Source organism: Crocodylus porosus, unplaced genomic scaffold, assembly GCF_001723895.1.
Source record: "Crocodylus porosus isolate Cpor-Errol unplaced genomic scaffold, CroPor_comp1, whole genome shotgun sequence".
Classification (NCBI taxonomy): domain Eukaryota; kingdom Metazoa; phylum Chordata; order Crocodylia; family Crocodylidae; genus Crocodylus; species Crocodylus porosus.
In genome coordinates this window covers 48,387,454-48,415,357 of record NW_017728909.1, presented here as the reverse complement: position 1 = coordinate 48,415,357, position 27,904 = coordinate 48,387,454, and the positions used below count along the sequence as shown (strand labels likewise).

The window sequence follows — 27,904 nt, the reverse complement described above, 5'->3', positions numbered from 1 at the left end:
TGTTTGTTTTGGTGTGTGGAGCGGGGGGGCGGGGTTCAGTTTGTTTGTGGGGTGGCGTCTGAGTTGCATTGCATTATGCTATCAATTTCCAACCATCAAATTTGACACCTTTTTGATCAGTGTTATAAAGTAATTGTCATTGAGATCATTTTGCTAAGTGTATATGGCCAAAATATTTTCTATTTCAAGTTTCTGCTATTGTAGATTATATTTCTCCAGCTATGTATATTTTGTAGATCCAGAGATTAGTATAAGTGCTTGTGTGCAATTAAAACAGGCAAACAAAACTTTTCAATTTAGTCTGAGTACATGAGGCCCTATACATGAAACTGCCAAGGCACTGGCTAGTCTGTTTTCCTTATTTAAGGCAGGAAAAAAAAAAACCCTGAATAAACAAACATTTTAGAAAGTTATATTAATTTTTCAGTGTTAATAATGTAAGATGATAGTAATATATGTTAATAAATCTTAAATATGATTTTTCTTTAGACATTTCTCCTTTTTCTTCAGTTGTAATTTAATTTATTGGTAAGCTTGTTAATCAGTAGTATATCATTTGTTATATTTTAGTTTAAAACTGTATCCAAAAAAGCCTTTCACTGCCTTATTCTTAATATGTGCAGATATATTTAAAACCTTCTTTGGACAGAGCATTATTCAAATCCTTTGCCTTGTGCAGGACAGTGCCTTTTTGAATATCAACAAACTATTGTAGAAAAAAGAAAGAAACAAACAATGAAGTGGGGCTTTTTCCATTCTGCAGCACTGTGATGACCAGTATTTTATGTTTCTTAACCTTTCTCATTTTGACTAAGCACATCTTGTTTTTAACAGGTATTGGAAGCTAATGGTCCTGTGCCTGAGTCCTTATTTTAACAGAATATTTCAGACAGTGTTTTTCTACAGAAGAGATTTTAATCATGCTGCAACATGAATGCAACATATTACTGTGGGAACTCTTTTCTTATACTTCATGATCATCTGTCTGTATTTTAATTGTTTAGCTGGAGGCATCTAGTTTAATGAAGTATTAAGGCTAAGTGTGTCTCCTAACAAACAAGTGTGAGACATAGGGAGTCTATTGTTCTCTAGATATATATGCAAATCTATATACATAAGTCCTTTATAAACAGATATAAAAAATCCCTAAGGTATTATTTCACAAAGAAAATTTGCTGGAAAAAATGTTCTAATAAATGATGATTTTTTTTGTCATTTCCTGTGAGTTGTATAGCTCACAAAGTAACATCTTGTTTTCTGTGTGTTTCAGGTAGCATAGTGTACCTTGGGATGATGGTGGGGGCATTCTTCTGGGGAGGCTTGGCAGACAAGGTGGGAAGGAGACAGTCTCTCCTGATATGTATGTCTATCAATGGATTCTTTGCCTTCCTTTCATCATTTGTCCAGGGCTATGGCTTCTTTCTCTTCTGTCGCTTATTTTCTGGATTTGGGTAAGCTCTTCTGCTTCCTTTTATTTCTGTAATTCTTCTGTACTTATGAACTTGCTATATGCTTCCTCATATTTGGAAATGAACATTATATGATGTGGGATTATTGTCTTATCTACATGTCGGAAGAGTTACACAATATATATGTGACTAACCTTAAAAGATTGAACCAGTTGGAAGAAAAAAAAGTCTTATGGTGAGGACAGGACTGGAAACCTAGATGATTTGGGTTCAAATCCTGTTTTATGGATACTCTTTTGTGGATTTGGACAACTAACTTAATTTTTATTGCCTCTCTTTTCCCATATGTAATTTATGCCAAAGTGCAAACTAATGCTTTCCTCGAAGGCATATTGTGAGACTGCGTTAATATTTATAAAGCCTTTTTATACCCTAACATTACTGTGATACAGAGTGCTCCTAACAATAAGGATTGTTATTTGTAAAAATTCACCTTGATGGACTTCTGCCCCATATTACAGGCTTTGCCATGAAATCACTTTGTGGCTCTAAGTTTGTTTAGAATCTTTTCATTTTGCTATAAAGAAAATGCAGAAGAGATTGGTAAAGAAAAGATTAGTAGCTGAAACTCTCTTACCCAGCAATTTTAAACCCTGCCTAGGTCAGTGTCAAAGTACATTGGTGGAGATAGCTCAGGAAAACTTCTGCAGTGTTTGTTTTACCTCTGGTTTTGTGAACAAGCATGGCTTTTGGTCACAAGAGCTAGCAGCATGACTCCTCTGGTAGGCACTACATACGCAAAAGGTGAAACTTCTCCAAAAATGCTAGCTACGTTTCCATCTTATGCTACTTATTTTTGCATATAGCGGCTGGACTGTAGGAACAGTGAGGATGTCTAGCTTCCTCACCCCATTCTGGCAGCTGCTTCTAGAATAATGATGGAAACAGCTTTGAGATCTAAACTGTTCCCTTTTGGTCTCTCTGTTTAATGAGCTCTTTATCATTTTGCTACCTGTGTCTCATGAGCTCTATACCAAGTACAGGCTGATCAGGCTAGGATAACAAAACCCAGCAAAAGTCTTTCTGCCAAGATAAGGGTCCATCCTGCCAGAATATATACACTGCTTCCATTCAGTCCTGAGAGTCCACACAAAATTTGTATGCCTTCCTGCGTAAAGTCTGTGCAACTGTAAAAGAACATGGATTTGAATAAGAGTTTATTTTTTAGAGTACCTATAGGATGACAGCTGTCACCTTTTCCTGAAGGTACAGTAATTGACCCAATATTCATTTCCCTGGTTACTTTAAAAATTATAGTATTAGATTTGGAACTTAAAATTGTCCACCAGAAATCTCCTGGGTTGTGATATATTAAAATCATCACACATTGGTAAGGTAGTTGTATGATACAGTGAGGGTTGAACTGGCCAAGGACCTGTAAGAAACACACCATTAGCTTCCAGGAAGACACTGTCATGTCTCAGGGCTGATCCAATCATTAGGCAAACTAGGCGGTCACCTAGGGTGCCAAAATTTGTGGGGCACCAAAATGATATGCAGCACATAATAACAGGAACATCATTCTAAATAACAGCTGTGGCTGGCTATGGCTTAACCTTGATCTAAGACCTTTGGTTCGGTAAGGGTAAAAAGACATCTGAAAAACTCTCGGAGGAAAGATCACTAGAATCGACCACCATCACAGCTAGAACTTCTGGTTACCTCCACACAGCTATATCAAGGGATTGGACATGGCTTTAAGTGCACTTCATGGCTCTCTCTTGCTCCCCTCGTGACTCCTACCTTTTCAGCTCTCAAGCGGATTTATGATAAAAGCATTCCGCTGGCAATGTCACCCTAAAAGATATATTGGAAGTGGTGGGGGCGCTGAGGCCCTGTCATGTCCCAGTATTCCTTCCAGTAACTGTGCTCTGAAGTTCTTAGTAATGCCTATAGCTCATGAAAGACCCAGTGCAGCCTGAAACTAGAAATACGTTTTCATAAGTACTGCAGGAAGTTGGATTTTTTTGATAGGAAGATTTTTTTTCATCTGCAGCTCTATAAAGCAGTGGCTATTATCTGATTATCTTGCCAGTTATGACTACTCTCAATAAAGCAAGTTAGCATTTTTGTTGGATCTTTTGCTTAAAGATTTAAGAGGCCATGACCGTCATGTCTGAAAGGGCATTCACTAAGGGTTGCTTGCAGTGCCTCAGGTAAGGTAACTATTTCAGCAGCAGAAGCAGTAACTACAAAGAAGGCTTTCTTTGCCAAAAAAGGTCCTGATTTATTTCAGGGTGTGCAAAGCAAGATGGAAGACCTGCTTTTTATAGCTACAACTTGGCAGTGGGAAGGTGATGGGAGTGTACCATCAAGGATTCTAGAGTACACTTTGCATTCTTGGACATACATCAACTATCTACATCAACAGGGCACACTTGTTTTACCTCATGTGGTTGCTCACATAGTAAAACTGGGAATAAGGTGTGAAAGGCACAAAATAGCATAACTAACACAAATATATTGCTAGTGAACGGGCATTTCCCTGAGAGAGATGAGCATCTGAGAAATGAGAATTCTGGGTAACAAGCAAACTCATCTCTTCATATGGAAAGTGGTTCATGAGAAGCATGACTCCTTAAACAGAGAAAACTCAAAAGGAGATTCGACCCAGAAACTGGAAACAAAGTCTAGAACAGCTTTAAAACACTAGCTTCTGAAATGGAAAATGCCTGGACAAAGAATGAGAGCCATATGCATTAGGTGCTACCGAAGGTCTCACTAACACTTTTCAGAAAAAAACAAGTACCTTGTTACCTACATCCCATCTTGTAAGTTCTTAAGGGAACACATCTTCAGTACCAGGGCAAGACTGTTACTATGCATTAAAAATAACTCTGAATTGTTAATCATAGCTAGAGAATGTTATCTAAGTTTCTAGAGACACAAAAATGTATTTATTAATGTAATTTAATAAGTGATTACTTGGTTATTCTAAGCTGAATTCTTAGAAAAGAGTGAGCTTAAATTTTAAAATCTGTCTGTAAAAATATAACATGTTTGTGCTTCCTTAGCAGATTTTCATGATCTGTAAGGTCCCTTCCAGCCCCTAACAACTATAAAACTATTAGTGCTGAAACTGGAAAATATGTTATTTTAGTTCACCACTGTAGTACTTGTGAAAATAACCTGGGTTTACAGGCACTGAAAAGATGACTGAAAGAAAGCATGTGTCCTGAATGCAATTACAACATAGGGATTCTTCAGGTAACAAGTGATTGGTGATGTAAAATGAAACGGACACCTTTTCAGACAAGGACAAAGAAGTTTTCAGTTAATGTTGTTTTATCTTGGTTTATTAGGGTTATCATATGCCTGGGTTTTCCCAGACATGTCCTCTCTTTTGACCCTCTCCCAGGCACTTCCAGCTTGGCTGCTTGGGGCTGGGGTAACGGGGCAAGGTGACTGGCTGTCAGGGTAGTGTGCTCTGCATGTGGGCCTGGCAGCTGCTCGCAAGTAAAAGAGCCAGAGACACAGAGAGAGTGTCTGTGTGTGTGCCCGGGTGTGAACTGCATGGGCAGCAAGGCTCGGAGGAAAGAAGGGGGAGGGGGCTGCAGGTCAGGGCTGAGGGGCACCTGCAGGGCTGGGAGATGGTAGGAGCTGCAGATTGGGAGTGAAGGGCACTGGCAGGGCTGGGGGTATAGGGTACAGGGGGCAGGAGTGAAAGGCAGCAGCAGGCCTTGTGGGGCTGTGCCTTAGGAGTAAGGGGCAGAGCCAGGGCATGGGTATATCACTGCCGCCTCCCTCCCCTGCCCCCTCCTCTCCTTTTCTGTCTTCCTCCCCACTCCAGGTATCCTCTTTTTTGATACTTGAAATATGGTTACCCTAGGTTTATAAACTGGAAAATGTGCCCCAAAATTCTTCTCTGAAGCAGTCTTTGTCTTTTCCTTGAACTAGACTTTATCAACTTGCTTGGTTTCTTTCTCTAACCAGATAATATAACAGAAGAAGTTAGGCTACAGACTTTATGTGGGGAGAACATTTTTCACTAACTTTAATAGATCAAAACCTGTAAGTCCCCTTGACTCTTATAGTTTGTATTTATGTATTTGTATTTCCCACAATACAATACCAATGACTGTCATTCTCTTAAGGCAGGAACAGGCAATTATTTGGGCCCAAGGGCCATGTAGACTGTTGGGTCACCTGTCATGGGACAGGTCAGCACTCCCCCACCCTCCTGTACAACAACTCACCGAAACACCTTATGTGGGATGGGGCTCCAGACAGTGGTGTTAAGCAGGATGGGTGGGCAAGGCTGGGATCACAGGGCAGGGTTATGGGTTGGTGATAGTGCAGGGCCAGGGCCAGGCCAGGGCTGGGTCAGAGCCACGATCTGCTGCCTGCATGACCCTGTGACGGGCATGGGTTCCATAGTTGGGGGCATGCAAGAAGCGGATCCCAGCTCTGCACTGGCACCACCTCGTGATCCCAGCCCCAGACACAGCTCACTGCCTCCCTGTGCTCCCTGCCCACGCAGCTCCCCAGAGGTGCACCTAGGGTGGGATCTTGGGGCAGTGGCAGCACAGGGCTGGGGCAGAATTGGAAGCTGCCACTAGGCCTTGCTGTGGCACCACAGCACCCGTAAGCATGAATGATGCATGCCCCTAGAGGCTGGGGGAGCATGGCGACCACCCGCAGGCAGTGGTGGCAGCGGGGGCATGGCAGTGGCAAGTGGGGAGCTCCCGCAGGTGGCCACAGCAGTGGTGGTGGGGTGGATGGCAAGCAGTGGTGAATGGTCACTACTTTTTTCAGGGGTGCACCACCAATCTCAGGGGATGCACATGCACCCGGGTATACCCCCTACGCATCACCAATACCCATGAGGGGGAGAGGAGGATGCGAGCCCGATGAGGAGGCTCAGGAGGAACCTAGCCTTACAGTAGCTAAGTGACCAGGCCTATTATTTAGACCAGCTTACTCTGGGATGCTCGCATGGTGGTAGCAGCCCCCAGCCCCACTGGCTCAGCATGGGGTGGAGTGGTGCATGGTCAGTGGCAGCAGTGGGAACCCTGGTAAGGACACTGTGTCCAGAGCTGAGCCCCAGCTTCGGATGCAGCTCTCTGCCCAGCTGTGCACAGTCTCTATGGAGCCCCAGATGCAGCACCCTCACAGGGGCTCCTGATGCTGCCACTGCCTCCATGCTTCTGCACCCCATACTGAGCCAGTGGGGCTGGGGGATGCCACCACCATGCAGCCATCTCAGTGTGAGCTGTGGGCTGGCATAAGACAGGGGTTCCCCAGTGCCACCAGCAGGGCCAAGGGACCCACCTCAGGCCAGGTTAAATCACTCTATGTGTTACACAAATTGCCAGTTGCTCAAATCGTGAGTGAAACCTTATGAGGGGAGATAAGGCAAAGTGCCGTGTTTATTAATTACATAGGACAAAAACATACAAAGACTTCACAGAGACAAAGACAAATACAAAGACAAACACACTTATCATTCACACAGAAAAACACACGCAGACAAACACATTCTATGGAAATGTTATAGTTACCAGCTTGCTTGCTCAATGTTAGCACTGGGTGGCCAGCCCAGACTCATTGAGGGTGATGGGAGTGGGGGTGAACAGGTGCGCCTGTGCTCCCTGATGTTGCAGAGTATGCATTCCCCACTCTGGCATTGCTGCATCCCACTTTTATCGGGATTTCAAGTCTTTGTCTGAAGTCGAGGTACTTTTCCATTTGCACGTCTCTATCCAGATGTTGTTTCTCATATTTCTTTTCATTATCTCAGCTTGAAGTCGCTCCTGTTGTAAAAGTCAGTCTTCCAGCCCTGAAAGTTGTTTAGACTAAATTGCAGGACGTGCACAATTCCTCCTTTATCCTGTTGCTTAGCCTATCTCCTCTGCACCTGGTCACAGACTGGTTCTTCAGCCATCCATCTAACAGTTCATTGTCTGGTAATTTGCATATTCACCACCTTAGCAAACCTCCTCTTGTTTACACAGGCACACTCTAAACATTCCATCCACTCTTCATTCATTCAATCATACTACTATCCTTAATATAAAGTTCATAGCTTGATTATAAATATAAATGATTACACATAATGTGTGTCTATGTATGTATGTGTGTGTGTGTGTGTGTGTGTGTGTGTGTATTACTGTCAATATAATGTTATCAATACCTAATCTAAACATAACCTTATTCAAATATCAAGATTTCTAAGCTAACGTGTTCTGGCCTTGCGTTTACATATTGTTTGAATTAATCATGAGAGAAACTTTATTTAAACACACACTACACATGGGCCAAATCTGGCCCATGAGCTGCATTTTGCTCACCCCTGCTCTAAGGGAAAAACAGTTTATATCAGATGTATTGTGAGGGTTTTCATTCTGAAAATTCTCATGGCATTTTTCATGAGAACATCTTGGAGGGCAACTCTGAAGTGTTTTAATCTCTGGATTCCTTTGACCCACCATCTTTACAAAGATTGCTGATTACTGTGGAAGAAATCAAACTACGTGTTGTGGTTGAATCTGGCCAATTTGCGGGATCATACGTATCTCCTTCAAGGGAAATAGTGTTGTCAGATTTTTCTATGTTAACAGCCTGTGCACATTTTGCACTATTGTCCTCTTCCTCAGTCTTGATACAATCACTGGAGTCCATTAATTCAGCATTTTCCTCACTAGCCAAAACACTTTTAGAAACCATAAACATTTCCAGTGACTCTTTCAGTGCCTTATCCACTTCTTCTCTTTTCTTTTTTGTCTGCCTTTTTTCTGCACGTGAGCTATATTTTCTCCATTTGTCTCTGTCCCTACTAATACTAGCTATTATATGCTACTGACAGGGCTGTAGCCCTGTGTATTGCCTACTGTATATAACTGTGGAAGAAATTAAACTTCATGTTGTGGTTGAATCAGAACTGACAGAGCCAGCTTTTCTTTATTTAGGGCTATACTGTGATTACAGGAAGGATTTCATACAGCAAGGGGAATTACCCACTTGTCTGTTTCAAAGGAATCCTCCCCCTCTCTAAGTTTTCAAGCATTTTTATACTTAAGACAGATAAAGAGAGAAAAAAAACACGACCTTGGAGAAACTAAAACAAGTTTACTTAATGGGACATCTGTGCACAGGGTAATAAGACATGCAGGATTTCTCATCTCAAAACACATAACTGAAATAAGCAGTATCAGCATTTCTGGTCTCTATCTGTTTTTCTAGTCAAATAGGCCAGAAGCCGACTAAACTTACTCCTACATGCTCTACTTTTTTTTTTAACAAGTTAGATATTTATAGCCATTAACCTTTCAATTTCTAGTTTTTCTTTCTCTTTACTTTTTGCTATTTCAACATACAAATTATATACTTCATTTCTGGTTGAGCTATTCCTCATTTGCTTGGCAGCACAGCTTAAGCAACATTGTATTATCATAAACTAGGCATACTCCAATAAAAACAACAAACAATATCAACAAACTATGAATGACGGTAGAGCCTAAGGAACTGAAAATAGAGCTAAACCAAGAATTCAAATTCCAACTATGTGACTCATGCAATTTAGCTGCTTCTTTTCAAATATGTTTTCTTAAATCCTGGATTTCTTCTGAATTATCGGGAATATAAGTACAACATTCTTTACTTCCTTTGCTGGTTAGTATATAATTTAATGCAAGTCAATTTTGCGATGTCATTTGCCTTATTTCCTTCATTTCTGTATTTATTTTATCAAAATTATCAGCAGTAGCATTAGCAGTCTTTTCCAGAGATGCTGCAACTTTTTTTATCTTGGACATAGCTAAGCTTGCGCCATAGCCGGAGAACATTATACCCCAAAACCTATGATTTTCTGTAATTTCAAGAACATTGCGAATTCTTCCTTTAGGTAAGTGACATTTAATAGTAAAGGCAGGATACGCTGCGGAGACATAGCACGTTCCTCTCCAACTGGAGGGAAGATTTTTATAGGCCTTATCTTCACACACAAAATAGTGACCAGCTAGTGCAGTATATCTACCTGTATTACAGCATGGGGACATCATCCATTGTGAATAATAGCTTGAAAATTGACCGGCAGGGGAGTAGTTAGATATCCAGGAACCATTAGAAAACCAAGCACCATTTATCTTAAATTCTACCTCGCACTTACTGACTCCTACTACAACACGAGATCTATTACAGGTCCAACAGAACTTTCCAAGGGTGGCATAAGCTAATTGTACATAGTCAGACTGGTTGCAACTTACATTCTGCCAAGTTTCATTTCCATGAAAATCTGAATAGTAAGAGGCTAATATATGAGTTTCATTCAAGAGTACTGATATCATGGGTATTCCTCTGGCAGAATAGATAGGGACATGACTACATGTCCAACAACGAGAGACATTGAAATCTATCCCAATTTGATTAACTAAAGACAAGAACATATTTTCATAAAATGATCTTCTTTGTTGATGCGGAAGTATAGTTTGGTTTACAGAGTTTCTTATAACTGATGAGTCAAGTTCATATAAGATGGCCCAAAAAGAAATACTGAGAACTACCAAAATCGCGACTAACCAACTCCACCTCAGGAACCAGGAACTAGGTAGAGGCCTTTTCCCTGTCCCAAAGGGCATAGTGGTGTCTTTGGGGCACATCCTCTTCGCTTTGTAGTGGCAAATCCTCTTTGCCATTAGGCGCTTAACTCATTACTGGTTTTGAGCACTCCTGCTGGCAGGCACTAGGCTCACTAACAGTCTGTGGAGGCTGATTACAAGATTGATACGGAGGAGACTCTGGGTCTAACAGGGCTGATGTTTTCTTACTGCATGAAGCATGGATCCATGTCTGGAATCCTTGACACTTTATTGCAGTGTTGGTGGTCAGGAGTACCTGGAATGGGCCTTTCCAGCGAAGTTCCAGCGATGACTTTAGTTGATGGACTTTTATGTGGACCCAATCTCCAGGCAGGATAGAATGGCATGGCTCATCTGGTTTTTTGGGGAGAGCTGCCTTTACCTGTGAATGAAAAGCCTTAACACATTTCATTAGTGCCTTACAATAGTCCAGAATAGTATCATCAAGTGAATGTATATTGCAAAAGTGGGAGGCAACAGGTGGCAATAGGTAAATGCAAAGAGAAACTGGCTATCAAGGTGTGTAGGAATAGAGAAAAATGCAGAACACAAGTCAACAACAGTAAAATTACAAGCATTAGGAGGAATACAGGACAAGATAGTAGCTGGATTTGGTACAACAGGAAAAGTAGGTAAAACTGCAGAATTTACCGCATGAAGGTCATATTCCAGGAGACAGGAGGGTTAGAAACTAATTTTTAACAGAAAAATCCCAGATTTTATCTATTAACAAAGCTACAGAAATTGGGGCTTCTAAAAAAAAATAAAGATCTCTAAACATCGAGAGATTTGCCATATAATCATAAGGACTCTATATCTTCTGCAGATTCATTCTCAGTTATTTGTGGATAAAGTGGTTTTGGTGCTGATGGTACTATTGATGGGGGCCCCCTTTTGGTGCACTTTTCTGTTTTAATTCCTTTATCTGAGATTTCAGTTTCTCTTGGGAGTCCTTAAGACTCCGAACTTGAGATGCTTGACATCTTTTGAAAGCTTCTTCATACCAATCAAAAAATGTATCCCACATTACCACCTCTGAACTCAAGATCTCTGCGGGGATGAACAATTTTACTTAAATCAAACATTCCCTCCAGGGGAAACTGCTGGCTAAAATCATCTCTGGTATACCAATTCCATTTGTCTAGAAATTACAACTTTTATGGTCATAGTGTGTGTACATGTACAATGCTCAAGTCCCTTTTGGTGGAGCCGATATGTCTTTAGACTTTCCGTTCCCCATATCTTTAAACTAAATTCACACAGGTCTTTCATACAGGAATAGCTTATTGAGGGTGTCTGGTCAGGTTGTGAGATTTGCTAGCGGCACAGAGATGCTGTGGCTAATGTCCAAAGACAAGACTCCACTGCAATAACAGCACACAATGCAGTTACTTACAGTTAGACACGGCTCATTTATGAGGGTGGGGAAAGGGTAAACTTGTCCACTGGGTCATGAGATTCCAGTTGGGCCCCCTTGCATTCAAAACTGCCCTTCTGGACAGCCTTGAGGCAGCTGAACCCAACCTTAGTCTCAGACCTGGTCAGTGGCTCATATTTCTCAATTCATACTCTCAGTTCACACAAGGGAATTTTTGCGTTGAGGCATGAGATTCAAGAGCATTTCTTTAGTCTCAGCCTTGGTCAACGCTTATCATAGAAAACACTCACACTCTAAGAATTTCCACTTTGCACCCTTGCTTTCAAAGAGCACACAGAACAAATCTGTTGTCTTTGGGGCGGCTGCACAAGGTTTCCACTCCTGGCTTCAGAGAGACCTTATAGTTCTTTACAGACCTTAACTCAATTCACACAGGGAAATACTTTCGTTGACAACAGCAACACAGAGTCTTTTACCTTAACTCTTTCTACTCACAGTTACTACTTACACAGTGGGTCTGACAGTTTTGGCAGGAAAAAAAAAGTTCAGATAGGGTGAGCCTCAAGCAATGAATCAGGAAGACACAGAGACAGCCTCTCACTGAAAAGCCCCAATAGAGATTTCAAAAGGTCTCTTACCTTGGTTTGGCGCCAGGGCTTCAGTGAAGAGATGTCTGTGTCCCAAATGATCACTCCGGGCATCTCTGTCTGAGTCATGGCACCAAACTGTGGAAGAAATCACATTTTGCGTTGTGGCTGAATCAGAACTGACAGAGCCAGCTTTTCTTTATTTAGGGCTATACTGTCATCACAGGAAGGATTTCATACAGCAAGGGGAATCACCCACTTGTCTGTTTCAAAGGAATCCTCCCCCTCTCTAAGTTTTCAAGCATTTTTATACTTAAGACAGATAAAGAGAGAAAAAGAAATACGACCTTGGAGAAACTAAAACAAGTTTATTTAATTGGACATCTGTGCACAGGGTAATAAGACATGCAGGATTTCTTATCACAAAACATGTAACTGAAATAAGCAGTATCAGCACTTCTGGTCTCTGTCTGTTTTTCTAGTCAAGTAGGCCAGAAGCCTGACTAAATTAACGCCAACATTACCAAGCCTCCAAGTCCCTGGGTCAAAATGCATGTTTTTTTAAATGGCTGCCTGCAAAACTTCATACAAACCACTTTCTGCAACTGCTGCTTTGGTGTCTCTATAGAGGGTTGAGCAATAGCTTTATATATGAAGCTGGTCTGAATAATCAGTCCATCAAAGAACATGCAAGTCATCCCAAATAGGGAAAAGCTTTCAGATTTTTCTAGAAAACTGGGCCTCATAGGCACATCATGTGAGTATCAGCCTATACAAACCACTTTTCTGAAGAAAATCAGATAGTGGGGAGCAAGCTGTTTTATCATTGTTTGCCACTTCATCTGGCTCCCTGCTGCTTTGATTTCTTTTTTTTTTTTCTTATGAAACATCTTACTTGTCCTAACCCTTGCAGGCATATAATTTTCCTCCCTGTAATTCCTCTGTAGCCCCCAGCTGCCTTTCACCTGTAACAACCAGTGCTTCTTACTCTGCCTGCATGTTCATTAGTTCTGCAGGTGGCTGGCTTCAGAATGGATAGCATGTGCCAGCAGAATAGATGCATCTCTCAATTGAGCTAGTGAGGCTGCTGGCAAAGCCTTCTGTGTTGTTTAAGCAGCCTTGATCTTAGCCCCTGAAAGCCTCAAAAGTTGATGAGAGATCTAGGAGTCAGTGTGGCTTTGGGGCAGCTGGAAGAATAGAGACCTGTTGTGACATTGGTGAGAAGAGTTGAGGAAAGAGAACACATAGTGGTAAAGGTAGGTGATACAAGAAGGAAAGTAATAATGAAGGATAAATACATGGCTGAAGTGGAGAGAGAGCATAGATTTGGGGGTGGATGGGTTGGGGACAAATGTCCTTTTATTTAAAAAAAAAAAAAAGAAATATGATGAATAAGGTGAAAAGCCAAGTATGCCTCAAGGAATGTATTGTCACCTCTCTCCCAGGTCTTCATTGCCTTTCCCTAGAAACCCTTCTGTTCTGCTTGTTTCTATACTTCTGCCCCAGCTCACCACTGTGCACCTGCACTCATCTCAGATCATTATTGTTGTTCCTTCTCAATATCTATCCTTTTCCATTCTACTCAAAGAACTTTACACAAGGTTTTCCTCAGCCACCTGGCTGTCCCAGTGTCAACCAAGAGATTTCCACTGTTACGATTTGCATTAAATAGGGGTGCACCGAAAGGGATTTTGGGGGCTGATACTGATAGCTGATTTTTAGAGAGGCATATCAGCTAACACCCATCTGATTTCCAATACCAACCTGGCAGCTTGAAGAACAGTGACCAGGTGGTAAGTCTGTTGTGGTGGAAGGGGAGGGGGGAGGGAAAGGATGTGGGGGGCAGATTAAGGCCCCCTGCCATGAGGGAGGGAGTGGGGCTGGGGCAAGTGCTGCCCAGGCAGGGTGGGGCAGGCACAGGACAGAGCCACAGGGTGGGTGACAGCGGCGCTGGGAGTGAGGACAGGGGGGGATATGGCAAATTTTGGGGTGGCTGTATCCCTGCCCCCCGTAGCCCTGCTCTCAGCACCAGTGCAGCCCCAGCCCCACTCCCCCACACACCCCGTGCAGGTTCAGGGGCATACACCTCTTCATGCCCTCCTGAACAAGCAGCAGCAGGAGCCACCAGATGAGCGGGCAAGTGCCAGACAAGCAGCTCCCGGACGAGTGGTGTGCAGTGACAGGAACTGCTTCCCACCTCCTCTCTGTGCCCCCTGCACAAGCCACAGCTCTGTCCTTCACCCACGCTGCCTTGACTGGGCAGTGCTTGCCCCATTCCCTCACTGCGGGCTGCCTTGATATGCCCCCCATGCTCCCTCTCTCCCCCTTCCCTTTCCACAACAGACTTACCAGCTGAACACTACTCTTCAACCTGCCAGGCTGTGCCCGTCGCCACCTACATGCTGCACCGTGACTGCACATGCATGGGCCATATATCAGGCTGATTTCCGATACTGACAATTTTCTTCATATAGGTGTCAATCCAATATTAGACCGATGTATTGGTGTACCTCTAGCATTAAATTTTTTTGAAATTGGAGATATAACTACTACCTTTCTTTTAATATAGTTTTAAGAGAAGTCATTAAGCTCCTTTATGTAGCCCTGTGGATGAAGCAGTGACAACCACAAACAGAGGCACAAAACAAAGGCATGCCAGGCACTGGTATGTGGAGGAGTTTTGTCAACTACTGTTTTGTGAAGGTTTGTGTGTCTGGGAGAAAAATAGCAAAAACATTACAGAAGATAAAGAAACACATGACGCAACCCAAATGAGCACTGGGAACATGGCCTTAAGTAAAGTCTAGAATCTAGACAGATGGGTTATGGACTAAGTGCTGACCACAATGCATCTTGGATTTGTGGACAGAGACACTGTTCAATTCTTGCTATGTTTAGGGAAACAAGACTTCGTATGTTCTTTGTTAATACTGCAATTGCATCAAAGAAAAATCTGACTGTCGTCAGTTTCTCTTCCTAATGGGAACGACTTTCCAGACTGCAAAATTGGCTAGCTATGCACAAAAGAAGGAATGGGTTTATATAATCCCATAAGCAATAGCATGAGGTTCAGTTGTTTGACTCCACAGTGGTGTATTCCATGTAGTAACAAAAGTACTTAAAAGTCACTGCAATAAGTAGTATGTAAACTGTCCAATCAGCTGCAGGACCAGAACCTCAGTTCTATAACTGGGTTTCAAAGACAGTTAAAATGAACAACGTTGTGTCACTATCATTAAATTATAGTCTTCCCAGGGCATTATCTAACAGCTGCTCCCCCAAGTTAAGTTTGTCTATTCACTTTTCATATATTGCCAGTTTCCTTTAATGTGTTGAAAAGGAAAAAGCCTCTTATTACACTGGTAGCAGTGAGAGGGGATAAAGTAGAGGGAGAGGAATGGAAGAGAAGCTATGAGGAAGGGAAAGTACAAGTTACATTTGAACAGTTAGGTAGGGAGAAAGGACAGGTAGACTGATTCAGGTCCAGGAGAAGAATAAGAACAGCTTTGTGCTTCAAAGTCCATTGTCTGGCTTTTTAGCAAACCACAAGTAACCAGATAAATACCACAAATGCCATTGTAGACTGACACAATCTCACTTTTTGGCTCTGGTCCAAATTGGTAGTAGAAGACGATAAGATATTTAATCAAAAAAGTGTATTACAGCCTTATGTATTTTAATATTGTGAGGTTATCCTGTATTCTTGAGCTACCTTTGCAATTCAAGTGTCTATGGCTCATAAATGTGCAAACAGACAAACAAAGGCTAGCTGCTGAAGCCAGGTTCCTGAATGCTCTGTGTGAATGCTGTTTTCATCCCAGCTGTTACAGTATGCAGTTGCCAAAATCTCCTTTGGCGAGTCACATCACTAAAGGCAGATTAGTAGGCACATATCATTTTGTGTGATTAAAAAAGGTGCGCTTTATTTTATTATTTATTTTTGTAAGTACAGCTCTGCTGGCATGCATGATCAAAATCTTTTTTTGTTCTTCTTTCCCATAATCCCCTTGGATAAATGATAACCACAGCTTAGTTCAAACATGAAAATATAAAATCACTATGCCTTTAAACTTAGTCAGCTTGGAGAATTGTCTTTTGACATCTGCAATTGCACCTTCTCTTGATGAAAAGTAAAACACAGCACAGCACAGTCATATTTTTCTTTCTAAATGATTTTTGTTCCCAAAGGGCATATCTACATGAGATGCTACGTCACCATAGCAACACACTACAGCGATGTAGTGTCAGCGGGCACAAACTGTGATGCTGCAGCTACGTCACTGTAGCAACACGCTCCCTTGCTATAGTGTAGAGGTGGGCAAAATACAGCCTGTGGGCTGGATTCAGCCTGCCAGGCCATTCTATCTGGCCCGCAAGACCCCTAAAAATATTTAGAAAATTTTTAATATTTATCTGCCCCAGGCTGCCTGTCAAAGATGACAGGAGCCAGGGGCGGTAAGACCCAGGGAAAGTAATGGCAAGACCCTGAACAGCAAGGCCTGCCCAGCTCTGCTCCCCATCCCCCCAGCCAGAAGCCCCTGCTTGGCCTGGGACCATGGGGCTGTTCATGCCTCCCTGTGCCAGAATGGGAAATTCAGGTAAGAAGGGGTGGGGGGTAGGGAGGCAGGGGAGGACTGCAGGCGATAAGCCCAGTCCTCGGGGCTGGGCCAGCTCCTGATGAGTCCCACCATCTGGCCATGCAGCTGGGAGCCACATGGTGTGGAGCAGCCAGTGGGAAGACAGGAAAGTGGGGAAAGCAGTGGTGTAGGGCAGAGGGAGTAGAAGCAAGCAGGAGTGCAGGAGCGCAGGGCCTGTGCAGGTGCCCGGGGCCCAGAGTGCAGTGGCAGGAGTGAAGGGCACAGGCTGGCAGGGGTCTGTGGAACTGGGCTGGGCTGCACAAGCAGGGAGACAGGGGAGCTGGCCCAGCTCCATAAATTCCCTGCTGGCCAGGCACCTGCATTCCTGCTGTCCCACTCTGGGCCCAGGACACCAGTGCAAGCCCCACGTTCCCACCCGGCTGTTGCTGGCTCCCGTGTGCCCACTCACTCCCTGTCCCTTCCACCTCAACCCTGCAGTAGAGATGGGGACCAGCGCGCACAGCTCCGACCCCGCGCCCTGTGCTCGCCCATCTGGGCCAAGCAGTGGCGGCACAGAACAAACTGCTGCTTAGCAAGGGAGAAAAGCGGCCCCTCCCCAAACCCCAACAGATGTATCAGTTGGAAGCAGCTGTGTCAGCTGCCTCTTTAATCTATGGCTGAATCTCCGAATTGGTGCTGAACCTTTTGGATTTGATTTGGCCAAATCAAATCGGGACAGTGATTCGAATCTCCGAATTGAATCACTGTCCTCTGAATCCAAAGCGAATACTTGCTGCTTCGCACAGGCCTAGTGGCCATAACTCTGAAAAATCTTTTCATTTCGCCTTCCCAAAAACAAGGTGAATTGTATCAGGTTTAGTTGAAACGGCTGCTCCTGTATCAATTTTAAATGAAATTGACTGTCCAATGAGCTCTATTCTTGTTGTTGGCAATTAAGATCAACTTGCGGGATCCCCAGTATTAAATTTATTGTATGGGGGTGTGCAACTATTATACCCTGCACAGGATTGGAACCAAAAAGGATATCAGTCACCTACACACACATGCACTCATTCATTCAAACCTATATAGTAGCTGCTGTAGTGATTGTGAGAGCACTGTTGTTATACCCATCCAAGGCACTGGAGTCTGCTATCAATGGCCAGGTGAAGCTTCCTCCAAGGCATTGTCTTTTGCAGAAGAGGATTGCCAGCTTGTCTTTCTGGTCAGTAGGTTCTGGTGCTGATCAAAGAAAGAGGGCACCACTGAGGGTCATGCTTCACTGCCTTTTATCCCTCTCTGGCAGACTTCTGTGATTCTCCAGCATCATCTTGGTTGCCTAGTCCAGAGGTCACTGTCCCATGTGGGTCTTGAGTAATGCATGGCAGCTGTCAGTCACAGTCACTGGGGGTTCCACCCAATAGTACAGAATCCTGAAGAGCAGCAGCCGGGAGGAAGTGCAGGTGGCAGCCCCATGATTCTGGAGCTGCCTACAGCTGTGGATTGGTGAGGGACATGGGTGGAGCCTCCAGAAACCACGGGCTGCTCAAATAGCAGCCAGGAAAACAGCTAAGGGGTGGTGAATGGCAGAAGAGGATGCTGACCCAAAGATGCTGGGGAAGGAAGAGGAGGATGCCTATCCAGAGACGCTGGTGGGGATAGAAAAGGATGCCAATCCAGAGACACTGGAGGAAGAAGAAAGCACCAATCCAGAGATGCCGGCGTGGGGGAGAAAGGACATTGACCCAGAGACACAGGCAACAAAGAGGAAGGTTGCCCAGCTGCAGGCAAGAGAGGGGGCACCAAGGGCCCTGGCACAGGAGGTGGGAGGCACCAGCAGGAGCACGGGGGGGTGGGGCATGAGCAACCCAGCGTAGGAACCACATGCTTTTCCAAGCTGGGGAAGACCAGGAGCAACTCCAGGTTATCTGGAGGCCGGTGCTGGCCAAACTGAGGAGCTGGACCAGGGTGGGGCACGGAACAGCAGCTAACCCCCATAGTCACCTGGGGCTCAAAGACAATTGGGTCCCTCATCCGTTCCTTCAAATTTCTTCTTTATGTGGACCATAAAAGGGGCACTGGGAGATGAGATCCCAGGGGGAACCCTTCGGTGGAAATCCAGGTGTTGATTTTAATTAGAAGTCCTAGCTAGCCTAAAGACAGGGCCGGCTTATATGCACTAATCAGCCAGAAGTCAAGGAACTGGCTACAGTGAAGAGCAAACTGTCTGGTTAGGTCCAACCCACTGGGAGGTGGGCAAGCCGTGCAAAGAGGGAAAGTCATCCAAGGGGATCCCTGCAGAAGATAGTATCCATCTTAGCCATGGATGTGGAAAGGGTGGGGTAAAGGGGAGGTCTGGAGCCCCACGAAGCAAGAACAGGGATTGAGGCATCTTCATCCCCAGGGAGCCACCTGAAGGGAACTGCCTCCCCAACAAGAACATCAAAGTATTTACACAGTAAACATTAACCAGTAACCAAGGTCAAACCCTAAATAACACTATTTACCCATCACAATAAAACAATTTCAGCAACATCAACACAAAACAACATCACAATACAACATTTCAATTACAAAATTGATCATAGGTGTTGTAGGGCTTCAGCCCCCTTCTTGATAGGTGCCTTGTTCCCAAGCGATGTCAGGGTGAGATCAGGCTCTGGTGCCTCCTAGATGGTGTGGGTGCTGCTCCTACTTTCCTGCCATGTCTTTGATGTTCTTTACCACCCATGTGCCACCCATTGGGGAAGCAGTTCCCTTCAGGTGGCCCCAAAGCAAAGAGGTCTCAACCCTGGTCTTTCTTCGTGGGACTCCAAACTTCCCCTTTATCCCACACTTACCACATCCACAGCCTGGGAAAACACTGCATCCTGCAGGTCTTCCCTTGGATGATCTCTTCTCATGCAGACCACCCACCTCGTAATGGGTCAGGTCTTCTCAGCCACCACGATCTTCCCCATGGCCAGTCCCTCAACTTCGGGCCAGCTCAGGCCTCTAAATCTGCCCATGGCTTGGGGCTAACTGAAACTAAAAATGCATCCAACAGAAAATGTCTGGCCTCTGCCAAAGGACACCTGGGATCCTGTCTCTCAGTGCCCGCTTGGTCACTCAGGAGGGGGAAGAGGAAAAGAAGGGGAACTCTCCCATCCCTTCCATCGTAGTAGTTGTGGGGGTGGGCAGCCACCCTGTGCCCCACTCTGATTCATCTCCCCAGTGTGACCGCCTCTGGGTCCCCACTGACCTGTAGTTGGTCTCCTGTTCTTCCCAAGCTGGTGGGGCTCGTAGTTTTCATGCTGGGCTGTGCCTTCCTCCACAATGAGCTGCCCAAGACAGTTAGCAGATCTCTGCCACCATCCCCAGCCACCATACCTGGATTCCCTGGTGGGGCTGCGATGTCACTCCCTGGCATCCCTGGGTCTCTTAGGCTTGTGTTCCTTGCCTTGTCTGCCTGAGCCCTCCGGCAGACACTCTGCTCCGCTTTCCTGCACTCAGGACTTGTGATCCCCAGCTCTGCAGGCAATGTCTCCTAGCCAGCATCCTGCTCCTCCCTTGCTGGCCCCTCAGCTGTGTTTTCAGCTGCTTTTTGAGCAGCCTGCGCCTCTTTAGAGCTCCGCCCCCATCAATCACTGATACGCAGGCTCAGGCAGCTCCTGAATTGTGGAGCCTGCGTCCATGTTTCTCCCCGGCTGCCACTCGTTTGGATTCCTGCGGTGAGTATCAGGGTGCGTGGGGTGGAGGTCTGGGACACACTAGAGAGGCTTTTACTGCCCCTCTCACAGAGCTAAATTACTGTAACTTTGAACCTGGATGAAGCAAAGGTAAACTTGTGTAAGTTTTGCTTCACTTGTATTGCAGTCTCATGCACAATAATAGGTACAGAATAACAGCTGCTGCATGGTCAGGAGTAGCATCTCCCTTTGAAGCCGCTACAGTTGTATGTTTGTTCACACCCCAAATCATGCATGAAATAATCAGGGTCATTAAACATTTCATCATGCTGTTCCCTGTTAAAGAATGGAAGGGGAAATTGAATCGAATAGGTATTGCTTTCTATAGCCTAATGCCAGAAATATAAAATATGTTGGTCCCATATCTGCAAGTTCCTACAGCCCCCTGACAAATTCTTTAATCAACTAGATCTTTATTGACCATATTGTTTTAATGGAAATTGTTGCATCTAATTGAATTAGAGTTCCTCAAATACATTGTAATCATGCCAATGGCATATAGAAATCCATTATTGCTGTGACAAAAGACAGAAACCCAAACTCTTTTTGTAGCAAAGTCTCTTGTAGTTCAGGTACCAAGTAGATAACATGAGATGTGTTCACACTGTAAAGGCTTAACATCTCTCTAACCTTGACATCTGCTTTATGTCTCCTTTTAGAATTGGTGGAGCTGTTCCAGCAGTATTCTCATATTTTTCTGAAGTCCTTGCACGAGAGAAGCGTGGTGAACACTTGAGTTGGCTATGCATGTTTTGGATGATTGGAGGAATCTATGCTTCTGCCATGGCCTGGTTAATAATTCCTCATTATGGTAAGAGACATGATGTCTTTTTCTTGTGCTGTGTACCTCCTATAGTATGTAAGTTGCAAACAACCTCAAATCAGATAAAAGAATTTATTTGGTAGGGAAATAAATTAATGATGTGCTTAAATAAAATAAATAAAACCTGCAAAAAATCAAATCTTGTCTGTGAAATATGAACTGGAACCTGTCATACTTAATTGATGTTATCACTGAAACTGAAGAAAAGTATTTTGTATAGGAAGATGATAAAACAATTTGGTTAAAATTTGAAAATCATGATTTCTCATTTGTACGATAGGCTATCATTGTATGTGGAAGAGAAAAGTTACTCCCTTTGTTAAAGAATAATGAATTACCTCACCAGATCTTGGGAAGAGCAAGTAAATAAGGTGTCTCTTCTTTTTAATGTATGCAACTGTGTTCCTGAATACAAGGCTGCAATGGATGTCTAGTGTATCTTTGCAATGATTCTGTAGAGCCATAGAAGTGGAATGAACTTTAATATAATGCAACAGCTTTTAGAGTGAATATGATACAAAACTGGCACCTGATTCAAGTTATATGCTCATACAAGATATACCAATTTAATGAGAGAGCTCTTTAAAATCATAGCATTATTAAGGTAACGTGGAGATACATTTTGGTGCCAGCCTATTGGGCATGATTTTCAGAAGTGCCAATTGCTCACAGACTTCATTTGGAGGATGGGTTGCTCGCTACTTCTGAAAAATGTCATGGAGAGGTAGGTAGGCATGTTAGTCTAAAGTCACGCAGAAGGCAGGGTAGATTTCTCCTTTTAGATTTAGCCTTCATAAGTTTTATGTTTATGAAAACTTACACTATATATAAGCGTATGCTTAGTGTATGCCCTTTGCTTATGAAAGCTTATGCTATATATCTCTGATTTAGTTTGTCAATAAAAGTCTATATCTACTCTGCCTTCTGTCTTAAAATGTTAGCTATTCAACTGATAGCATCTAGCAATATTGCTTATGGGCAGTCTTCAGAACAGTCAAAGGACTATCATGAGTGGGAACCTGAGAAAATTAACTCTAGTCAGAACTGTAAGGAGCAGAACAGATTGATTATAAATGGAGGAAAATGGGGGATTCTTGAGAATTCGGCAAAAAATGGTAAGGATAACTGATGATTTGGGGAAAGTATCAGTGCTCCAATATAGGTCATAACTATACAGAATGAATCTGTTTAATTTCATTAGACTCCTGCTCAGTCTAGCCACTTCCTGCCCAAATTGCCAGAATGAATAGGTAAACAATTGCTGGCAAGACCCAATATATAGTAATTGATTGTACCATTCAATTAGAAAAGCACTCTATATTTTAAGCAGTTTTTTGTTCTACAATACATTATTCTTGTATTATTTTGAGGTAGAAAATGTAAATGTTATGATAAACTGCTTTTAAAAGGTTGTCTAGACTTACTGCAGAGTCTATAAATAACTCAGTAACTTTTTACAAAGATTTTTTTGTACCTTCATGTGGCATGTAGATATCAATGAATAATAATACATCTCTCTAGGTCAATGCACATCCTCCAGCAGTGATGGAAGAACATCAGTAACAGAAAGCCTTACTAAATCACATTTCTTGCTTTTTCTGCACTGATATCCATTGGTATCAGTTCAGTCAGAGACAAAAAAAGAAAAATGAAAGCAAATTTTGAGGGCCAGTCTTCTTAAGCTTCAGTCCTAAAGGTTAAAACCCCATGGCAGGGGGGGTTAAAACCATGAAAAGGAAGCCATGAAACCAAACAGAAGGAAGTTGTTGGCAAAAGAATGGCTTTGCAACAGAAACTGTATTTTCACACACAGTTGTTTTTCCCCGCTGGCAAACCTCTTTTTATTTATTCTCCCCAAATTGCCATGTTTTAGTTAAATTTTCTATTGCCTAATTTAAAAACAGTAGGCCATGTTTAAACTGGCATAAATGTGGGATAATTCCGCTAAAGTAAATGGAGCTATGCCAGTTTATAACACGTATGACTCTGGCCCAATGTTTCTAGAAAATTCTGCCTGCCACAGAGGTTGTATTAAAAATATGTAAGGTCTATGATTGCAGCAAATGCAGTATAAAACTCCTTAATTTATTAATTTATTAATAACAATCCATTAACACAAATTATACATGAGCACTGAGAAGGGTTTGGGATTCAAGCTTTTAAAATGGAAAAAAAAAGTATGCTGCTGAATTCTTGCCTTTGGTCACTCATTGAATCAGATCTGTGCTATTTCCAGTTGCTTCTGACTGCATCTGTCAGAAACCTGTCTGTGGGATGCCCCTATAGCCCCAGTTTCTCCCTGCTGTCCTGCCACTTTTCCCAAGGAGCAGACTAAGGTTTGCCAGCTCCAGATGACTTCCCTTTGGGTTGTGACAGAAATTTTAGGTCCCCCTTTCCATCAAATGAGTTAACCTGGCATATCACTTGCCCAGAGATCACTCTTCATCACAGGCAATCAATAAGGTGACAAACAACAAAAAGATGTATTTATATAGTATAAAAGAACAATGCAAAAAAAACCCTGACCCTAGGTTTGGAGTCGGAACGAAAACGCAAGTAAAAATTCCTCCCTTCTCATCTGACTATCAACTAGTCTTTCAGAAAGACCTGCCAGTATTTTTACAGAACAACCTTCCTGCTGATTATGCCAGCCATGTCTGCTGGGGAACTGGACTCCAAAGCCTGAGAAAATCCAAAGACTAGGCATATCACCCAGATGTCTTCCTAAAGAACTCCAAGCCAGCCCCCATGCCTTTCAGCACTGTTACAATTCTCATGAGTCACAGAGGGCACCTGTACATGTGACAGAGCTGTGTTCTGATACGTGCTGATTAGCATGTGTTGAAGCAGACTTGATTAATCGAGTCTGCTGGATCGTGCTAACTGCACATTCCAGCAGCCTCTGCGTACATTTACTCAGCGTCCCCATGTTTCAAAATGGTGACAGGGACACTTGAACTAAAGCTCATCAAACAAGGTTTAGTTAAAGTGCCCCTGCTGCCACTTTGAAGTGTGGGATGCTGAATACACATGATGCTAAAGATGTTTTAATTAAAGAAGCTCTCAGAGCCACTTTAATTAAAGCCCTCCCCTCCACCCTGGAGTATGTGTATAGATGCCCAGAATCCCAGAAATTTACCTCCCTAGGACATCTGGCATTCCTCTGGCTGATGGGCCCTTTTTCTTGGACACCTTTGCTGTAGAATTGATTTCCCCATTACAGGGTGCCCAGCCCAATGATGTCTTCTACTGATCTCTGGGAGTGGCAATTCTTATTGCCCTAGAGACATAATGATGAGATATCCACCCACTCCCTTTTCCCTAAATATGAATCCCTCAGTTCCTTGGCCAGACCTTGTCAAAAATCATAAAGAGATATACAGACAGCATAACAATCCATACAGAGATAAAAGTGACATAAATGAATAGAGCATAATATGGGCATTTCAATGAGACCATACATGCCTATCAGTACAACAAACACAAGAACATCTACATGACACCCCATGAACTGCCCAAGATTTGGTAGGGTTTGTGAAAGTACCAGAATGAGGACCCATCAGGAAACTATCTACTATCTCCCTGACTATAACCTGGCTTGCTACAGGAGACAGAAATCTACTCTATTTTTACCCTCCCTTTAAGTGGCCCTCTGTGAAGAAAAGAGAAAGAACCCTTTCATACCCGCAACAGCTGGAGACCCACCTGCCACACCAGAACCAGCAATGCCAGGAGAACAAAGGATACTGCAGGAACCATGTTTTATCAGTAGCTATTCAGTCCAGACTGGACCACCCTGCAGTTGTGCGGGTATTTCTGGCCTGCCATGGGGACAAGAGGAGAGGCGAGATGGGCTGAAGGACAGAGCCTGGATGCAGGATCAGAGGAGCCAGGGAAAAGGCTCCAGAGGATGAGGAACCAGCTACTGGCCAGCATAGGAGCTCGGAGGGGCTCCAGGACATCGGGAGACACTGGCTTTGAGCCCGCCACAAGGAAAGTGATGGGAGCTGGCAGGACACTTTGCCAGGGGACAAGCCAGCCACAGGAGAGGCGGCTGTGCCCAAAAAGGTCTCGTTTCTTTTTTTTTCCTTTTTTTGCTTTTTCTTTGATTTCACCAGAGGGCCACCAGATAGGCTGGACCATGACCCCGGGCCAGTGATGGGCCAAAGACAGAGAGAAGAACACAGGCTGAAAGCTGTGCTCTCATCCCCGGGCCCACTTAGCCAGTTAGGGCCAAGGGAAGGCCTGCATCCAGAAGTGTTCGGACCTGGCTGGGAGACATCAGGCCAGCATGGAAGTGCCCAAAGCTGGGGCTTCCATATCACAAGGAGACAAACCCAACCAGGGGTTTTTCTTTTGTTATTCCTCTGGTCCAGAGCAGACCTGCCCAGTGAGGAAGGGAGAGCCTCCACCGCTTTCTGGGACCTAGTGTAAAGCAGCAGAAAGACTCTGCCTGTAAGCTGACAAGCCCAAACACTGAGATACTTACCTTAGTTTGATTTGTATGTCCCATGTTCTTTAGTTCCATTTTCATTCACAACACTCCAATGGGGTACTGGTCGGGCCCAGGTGGCCATCATACAGGGGAGACGGGCTGGCTCAAGGAGACCACAAGCCTATAAGTCTGAAGAAAAGGAAAGAAGTCACTTGGTAAGACACAAGGGTGAAATAGATGCTGTAACATCAAAGTGGCACATGGTCAGAATGTAGGGAAAGTAGGAGCCCCAGGAGGACCAATCCCAGTGCATCAAAGGCAATCTGCGATGGAAATGAATACCTCCCAAGTAAAGTACCATCCAATATCAAGTTGTGGCAGGAAAGAATCTGGCAACTTTGCGTCATGACTAGATCAACTGCACTCATGCCCCTGTGGCCTAGTCCGGTTGGGCACAGGGCTGACGGGCCCTGCAGCCGTACCCTATACTACACTAACACCCCCTATGAAGCATCTACTAGGAGGGGATTTACCACAATACTATACATTCCAAACACCTCCTTTCCTCACAGAATATTCACTGTAAAATGTGCATAATAAATTAGTTTATCATGTGTATGAAATAAAAAATGCTGACCTACTCAGTTACACACGTATCTAACAAGTAACAACTTACTCACATTACAATATACTTTATCCTTCCCTTTTCATTAAATTTTGACTGCCCTTTATTCCCACTTGTCTGACTCCTGAAATACAGACTGTAAGGCCAGATCCCCCAAAGTATTTGGTGCTCATCTTCCACTGACAAGGTTCAAATTTTTTAGTGCAGAAACGAGGATTCTGGGAAGCACTTATCACAATTAGAAGGATATACAATAATAGGTAATAAAGACAGAGAAGAATATTTTAATATGTAGTGAGAACAAAGACTGGGATATTGAGAAGTAGGGATGGGCCACCATTATACAAATGATTAATAACACAAAACCACATCAATCAGTTAGAACTATATTATCACCTTCTCTTCATTCAAAGGTGGTATTGAGGGGAAAGAAAACAAAGGAGGCAATAAAAGTATTTTTAAGTGTTTTAAGATTTCACCCTTTACAAGGTAAGTTAATATATTAAACTACTTAAAGATTTTTTTTATGGTTTCCCTTTTTTGTTATGTATTTGTGTCCATAAATAGTCTACATTTTTGGTAGTTTCTCTCCTGCAATTTCTATGTTTTTCCCAGAAATGCTTTGTCAAATGAGCCCATTTTCCCCCTTGTTGTTCTCAGTCATCCTTGCCGTTATATTTTGCACACTGGGAAGCAAATAATTGTTACAAATATATTTCAGTCTGCCCATTTCAGAGGCACATTTATTTGGTTTGAAAGAATCTTTCTGTGGTCTTAGCTTCTCACTTGGTGTGTGCATAAACCCTGATTTTTTCTCCACAAATAAATCAGGAGAAACTCCAAGTCTTCCTTGAATTGAGTTAAATCTGTTTAAAACAATAGAATTTGATAGAATTAGGTAGAACTATTCCTGAGGGAGGAGAACACAGGGAAACCAGAAGGACAGTGTCTAATCTTTGGTGCGGGGTTAATATTTTTCCTTTTTCTTGGCATTATATGTCTTTCATTTGTACTCACTTTATATAAGGCAGTTCTAAATAAGAGGTGCAGATCTTTGTTCAGTGTAGTTTCAAGCAATCAGTGAAGTTGTCAGCTTGCAGTAGCTGAAGATCTAGCTTTCACTTGTATCCAGGTATAACAGGTCTAGTGTGCTGGAGCCTTTCTGTTGGTAGCTCCGCCTTCCTGTCTTGGACTAACCACCTGCTTACTCGCCTCCCATGCCTTGATCTTAATTGATTGAGTGATGTAATTAGTGGGAAGCTGCCCACTTTATATGCCTGGTGTCAGGGGGTGCTACCTGCGGCTCCTTTTCCTCCCCTACACCGACGCCCAAGCCTTGCAGATGGTACTTGACATGGTTTGCCCTATGCCTTGGCCCTCTTCTTTACTTCTGGGGCTCCTCACTGCCCCCTCCTGCCCCGAGGCTCCCTGCTGCCCCCTCTCACTCTGGGGCTCCCTGCTGCCCCCTCTTGCTCTGGGGCTTCTCACTGCTGCCCCCTAGCTCCAGGGCTCCAGGGCTGGGGCCAATGCGCCCCCAAACGATGCTGTGCCCTCTCCAGCACCAGGAAACCCCACACTACCGTGGCATCCCTATGAGGCCTCCTCCACCCCTAATAGCCTCACCCAGTCCTCCAGTTAAATAGCAAACACAAAGACCCTGGGCTATAACGTAAACTAAACCACCCAGTCAAAAATCTATGTTCTGT

General features: G+C 43.6%; 1 protein-coding gene across 1 annotated transcript in view; it reads left to right on the top strand.

Moving 5' to 3' along the window:
* Window positions 1–27,904, top strand: part of SV2C (synaptic vesicle glycoprotein 2C) — a 167,690-nt gene that overhangs the window by 50,556 nt on the left and 89,230 nt on the right. The window contains exons 2-3 of the mRNA XM_019532225.1: window positions 1,271–1,451; window positions 20,975–21,126. Of these exons, the coding sequence (XP_019387770.1) occupies window positions 1,271–1,451; window positions 20,975–21,126 (333 nt within the window). The remainder of the gene's footprint in view (window positions 1–1,270; window positions 1,452–20,974; window positions 21,127–27,904) is intronic.